Genomic DNA, 6,000 nt, shown 5'->3' with positions numbered 1-6,000 from the left:
AGTTAGTGAAAAAAAATTACGTGAATATTATATAAAAAAGGAAAGATAAAGGCGAGTAAAAAAAACAACTAAAATTTGAAAAGATAATATAAAATCAATGTAAAATGTAAATGTGCTATTTTTTTTATTTTTATTTTTTTGCAATTTGGAATTTGCAATTTTCTCATTGCTTCTTTTTTATTTATTTATTTAGATTTTTTGGAAAGAAATAAAACCATTTTGCATAGGGTTCAGAGGTTTAAATACTTATGAGAGGTGTCTGAGAACAGCATGAGAGGGGTCAAGGGGAAAGTTGACCCCACATTATCTGTATTATTCACATGGGAGAGATATTTTTCTTACTTTCTTACTTAAACTAAAGGTGGTGGATTCTAGGGGCCCACAGCTGGGAGGGACCTACAAATATTGGCTACACCCCTGCTAAAAGGCAACTGTATTTCTGGAGATATTTTCTTTTCCTTAAAATCCTCTCCTCCCAACTTTACAACATGTTTTGAATAAACCTAATAAAGTCTTGAAAAACATAAACATTTTTGGCTTCTTGTCTACTTTTCATCAACAGCTCCCAGCAGTGAGGTTGGAGAGAAGTGATGCTCGGAGGGGGGGTCTCCTCAGCGCAGAGCAACGCGCGGTGAACGAGCGTCGGAGCGGGAGCGCGCGTATAGGAAGGAAGGGAAGGAAGGAGCTGAGACAGATCAGTCGCCAGCGGAGCCCAAGACGGCGGATGAACGGAGCCGAGCGTGTGTGTCGCCCTTGTCGATTTTTACAGCAGCTCAAAGCAGCATCCGGCAGCCCGAAACGTGCCCGAAAATGATGCTCAAACTCGTCCATCTCCTCGGGGTGCTCGTCTGCGGCAGCCAAGGTAGGGACTCCTGCGTGTGTGTGTGAAACCCTCGAGCTTGGTGACTTTGTGGACAAGTTGTGTTTGCTATCGTGATCTGCAGCAGGCAGAGAGGCAGAGAGAGATAGAGTGAGAGTGTTTGAGAGAGAGAGGGCTGGATTGTTTAACTGGACGTTATTTTGTAGTTGAAGCACGTCTTGCAGGGGCCAGAATGCTTTCTTACTGAAAAGGGGGATTATGATGGGGTCCTTTTTTTAGGGTGGGTGAGCTGTTGAGGTACACACTCTGTACTCCCCGGACACAAACTGTTATCTCCATATATTTGCATGGTTTACCATGGTTGTTTAGTTATTTCTTATCTTTATGAGAAGCCTTTAGGGCGCTGCGTAGTTTAGGTGCATGAATCTTATTTGCAAAGATCGTAAAAATGGATGATGTCTCCCAACTTCATTGTGAATCATATGACCACCGCCTTTCTTGCTTTACTCTCAAGTCCACTTCACTGTATAATGATACTGTAGGTTGCACGGTGAGTCTGCGTCTCGCGCGCAGGCGGTGGGTGATAACACCGGGCCCGTGATGCGGTCTCACAGTCTGGAATGGCTCGGAAAGTTTGAAAATATGAGCCGCATTAGTGACAGCAGAGTGACACTTGAGCGTTAATTGGGTTGCATGGCGCACCTGGTCTGGAGGGGCGATGCTTCTGTGTGTGCGCGCGCCCGCATGTGTGTGTGTGATTGTACGCGCAGAGGGGGAATAAAGATGTAACCTGAGTGAGTGGTGCTAAAAAGCACTGATTGAATGCAGAGTCGCCTGTGCCCCCCCCTTTTTTTCTTGTGTATGTAAGTGGTCAGTGAAGCGCGTCGCCGTGTCACCGCGGGCGTGCACTGCGAAAAATACCCAACTCCTGTAGCTTCAGATTCAGCAATAATCCATTTCTTGAAGCGAAATAAAGATTTGCTTGGAGGATGAGATTATTTTATCTCCTTTCTTGCCAGTATGCACGCATTTAATGTTTCTTTTTCGATACTACGAGTTAATTTGCATTCTTATATTTTACCCTTGGTGACATTTCTCAACTTGTTAAAAGAAAACAAAAAAGGGGAGTTTTTTTTTTTAAATTTTCTTTTTATTTAGATGGACATTTTTTGCAGTGTGGCCACACTGGGTTCCTGGCGCACAACGGCAGGTGGGGGTAGAGCGCTGCAAAGTGGTGCCAAGAGTGAAGCCACTGGTTGTGTTACATCTCAGACTGCTTTACTCGAGTCCTTCAAGGGAGTATGTGTTAAAGTGGGGGTTAAAGGGGTCTCTGAGGGGGGTTATAATTGTCTTCAAAGCAAAAATGGAGAGTCTTATATAAATGTTTGCTATACTTTAGTATGCTGTACATAACTTCTGTTTGAGGAGCTGTAGAATGGCTATGAATTTTAATAGCAGGTCCCTCTGACATGAGGAATGTATAATTTTAACACTTGTACAGAGGAAAGTTGCATGCGATATAAAGTAAAAACTAGGAGAAATTATGCCATGTGGAGATTTTTGAGACCAAATTGCGTCAAATGGGAGCCCACACGGATTAATGTGTTTGTTTTGGCGGCATGTTTTGTGGCATGAAAACAGTAGCAAATTTCTTGTTGGAAAGTCAAACATGACTTCAAGAAGACACCACATGTCTAGAAAGTGTCTGGATGGTTCTAGAAATCCATAGTTTCTGATTGTGGAGTCATGAAATCACAATTTCCAGGCATGGAAAAGTCATGGCATTAGGAAAAATCATTGAAAGTTTGGGAAAAGTCATGCTAGTTTGTTGAGTGTCATGAAAATATTATAGTAATCTTCCATAGATAATCTTCCACGTACAGTATCATATTGGCAAAGACATTCTGTAGTTGTGTATGTAGCTTTAATATTTGTCTGTGTGATATTTCGTCATGTATGTTTCTTCATTTTCTCCCTGTGTTCTGTATCTCCCTACATGTATGTCAGCTTGTTGAAATTATCTTTGAATCTGATATGTTTGAAAGACACTGGACAAAAAGTTACTATTATGGGTCCTTGAAAAGTTATGGAAAAAATGTGAAATTTGGTACATTGGCTCGCAGCATGCTAGTTCAGCTGGTGTCCATTCCTCTACATTTTTTTCCTTGGTGTTTATTGATGTTTACATTTGAAAACTTTGACCTAATTAGCTCGCAGCTAACTTTTGTACAGATGTTGGAAATTCAAGTGGACAACCTCTGCACCTCATCAGTTTCAGGAACTGTAATATCCTTTGGCTGAATCCTAAACAGTGTCATTTAACCAGGTGACTCTTTTTCTCTACAGAGGAGTCACTATGTGGTTTAACCTCTGTTGTTTATTGTTTGTTTGGGCTGCACACATTGTTTTGTTCACACACAGAGGGGTAGTTTTTACACATTATTTACCAGTTCATGGACTGTTGGAATCACGTTTCGTCCCATTTGCTTCAGTTATTCCAGTTGCCAGTCTTTTGTTAATAGCCACCGCAAACAGCATCTCTGGACTTTGGCATGATTTTCTTTGAAAGAGTCACAGTTACAAGTCCGCTGAGCCTCTTAGTGGCTTTTTCTTCATCGATAGTAGCTGCTGTACGATGTTGCGATGTGACAGAACAGAGGATTTTGTTGAGAGAAGGAGAGGCGGCGTTTGCAGTGAATAATGGCTGGTGTGACGGTGGGAATATGAGGTGCTGTCCTGTTCCTGCTGTGGATCTTTGGTGGCATCCAGATAGCTAAAAGTTGGCAGGAAGAGAGTTCACAGGCTGGTGAGTTGATGTCCTCATCCCTCATGAGTGACTTGCAGCCACTCGCTATTTAACGTCACCCACAAAAAGCACTACCAAGACTTGCGAAACAGACACAAGACTCAAATGTAGCCCTTATTTGGCAGAGCTGACTGTCAACATCTGTGCCTACATCAAACCCTCAATATAAAGATTTTCACACATAGTTTGATTATCCTCAACATTTGGAAGGACTATTGGCATTTCAATCAAAAAGACTGCTAGAAACTTCTGTTCTGATAAAGTGGAGGATGAGGAGGATGATACATTCGGAGCGCTGTGTTTTCATTTATTATTACTGTTAATCCCTCTGAGGTAAAACAAAGAGACTATACTGTTCTTAAGCCTTAACTGGAATATTCATTGCTTTGTTACTTTCCCTTTGTTGCAGTGGAATTACATCACCCTACCAACCAATTTACATTCGTATCATGCTTTTTCATGATAGCAAAGTCCGCGCAAATTGACCTATTAGACGATGCAGGGAACCTGCTGTAATGTGAATAACAAGCTCTGAGATGAAGGGTAGGAGCTGTTCAACTCATCAGTCTTTTATCACTGTTGGGGCCTTGGAGCAGACACCGAACCACCAGTGCAAGAACTAGAACCAGGATTTTACTGGCTTTCGCCAATTCACGACGGCAGGTTGAGTTTCTGACAGGAGTCAGCGAGGTGCCCGGCTCTAACTCCGCAGATATCCTCCCCTCACCCTCCCCTTGGCTCCTGAAGGAAAACATTTGCTTTTGAAGTCCCAGCTCACCGTCTACCCTGCATTGAGTATGCATCCTTGAAGGTTTATGTATTTGGCTTTTACTGATGCTTCGTACAATGAATTATATGCTTGCTTGGGCTCACCCGGGACTTGCCGATGTGATGTTAAGTGGCGTAATTAAGATATTTTGCTGTATCTCTGGGGGGAAATGTCAGTGGCTCAGGGTTTAAAAGATTTATGCCCCTGTGCTTAAGTGTCTCTCATCGCACCCTGAGCCGCGGCTTAAGCACGAGGTTTGCTTATATCTTGTAGCTCTGGTTTGTGTACATGCTCACATGAGCGAGCATACACACTTACCCGCACATACACGCTGTATTGAATCTACAAAAAAATGAATCACAGCGTGAATATTTATAAGGGACGTGCAGATTTTTCTGTTTTCAGAAATTCACACCACTAGTCCTTCAGTATGGTAAACTCACAAGCTGATCCAACTTTAATAAAAATAGAAAATTGTTTGCCTTGATTAAAGGTAAGCAAATAAAAGTTTAATTTATGTATATGTAATACGTAATTCTTTAGTTGACTTAAACTTTAGTAGTATTTACTTAATGTTGTGTTGCACCCTAAATTTGACAAGTGAATTTAACTTGTTCTAACAATTTAAATTTTTAAGTAAACAAAGTCAGTTGCACTTAACTGAACAGGTTTATGTATTTTGCAAGTTGACTGAAGGTTGATGAGTGTTGATATTTGTGATAAAACAACGCAAACCCAAACAGCATTGTTACTTAAAATAAAAAACAAATATTAGAAACATAATAAATGAACAAATAAATAAGTAAATATATATATCTATCTCTCTCTCTCTCTCTCCCTCTATATATATATATATATATATATATATATATTTATATATATATAAACGTCAAATGATTAAGTCAGTAACAGATAAATGTGTTGACTTTTTGCAACTTGATTTCCAAGCAGTAGTGTTAATCTAATGTGATTTTTAAAAAAAAACAAAATCTTAACATAAATGACATTTATGCATTACTAATTGAAGCAGTTGCTTCAAGGTGGTTTCATTCTAACAATGATCTTGTCTCAAGATGCTCAGAATATTTTCTTGCAATAATCCTGCAAACCGATAATTTTGTGTTGAACTTACTTTATTCATCAAACACAATCAGTTTCCTAAATACTACAGAGTAAACAGTTGTTGAGTTACGTCAGACTAACTTGGTTTGATTAAGCTGCTATCAGTGAGAAATGAAAAGTTAATTTCACCCGTCGTTTCTGAGTTGACTTCACAAAATAAAGTAAATACAACAAAGTTTCAAGTAAACCTTATTGATAGATGCAAAGTAAAAATAATGTAAGAATAGTAATATTTACTTACCTTTTCAAGTCAATCGGATTTCTTAAATTAAGATCAACTTGTCAGATTTTACAGTGGGGAACCTTTTTTCATGCAAAATCTGTGCTCTAAATGTTTCTGCTCATATCTCTTCCCGTGCTGATAACTTGACACTGCAACAGTTCTTAACATCATGCAACACCGGTCACAAACTCCCATTAAAGACATGCAAAGCTGTTCACAAAAGAAATGGCCTGTGTCGTAGTCCTGCAAGGTAAAATTGA

The 6,000-nt window shown here is 39.9% G+C and overlaps 1 protein-coding gene across 3 annotated transcripts in view; it reads left to right on the top strand.

Annotated features, from left to right (window-relative positions):
- Nucleotides 1–653: 653 nt before the first annotated feature.
- ncam2a (neural cell adhesion molecule 2a) overlaps nucleotides 654–6,000 on the top strand; it is a 342,808-nt gene continuing 337,461 nt past the window's right edge. For 2 of the 3 annotated variants that reach the window (XM_088074600.1, XM_088074601.1), the window contains exon 1: nucleotides 654–862. In XM_088074600.1, the coding sequence (XP_087930726.1) occupies nucleotides 811–862 (52 nt within the window). In that variant the 5' untranslated portion in view covers nucleotides 654–810. The remainder of the gene's footprint in view (nucleotides 863–6,000) is intronic. The other variant, XM_088074602.1, reaches the window with a different exon arrangement.

The sequence above is a fragment of the Plectropomus leopardus genome, chromosome 24, assembly GCF_026936395.1.
Source record: "Plectropomus leopardus strain MGB_pleo_1.0 chromosome 24, ASM2693639v1, whole genome shotgun sequence".
Lineage (NCBI taxonomy): Eukaryota > Metazoa > Chordata > Actinopteri > Perciformes > Serranidae > Plectropomus > Plectropomus leopardus.
The sequence above is the reverse complement of the archived record's forward strand: the minus strand, read 5'-3'. Positions and strand labels throughout refer to the sequence as shown.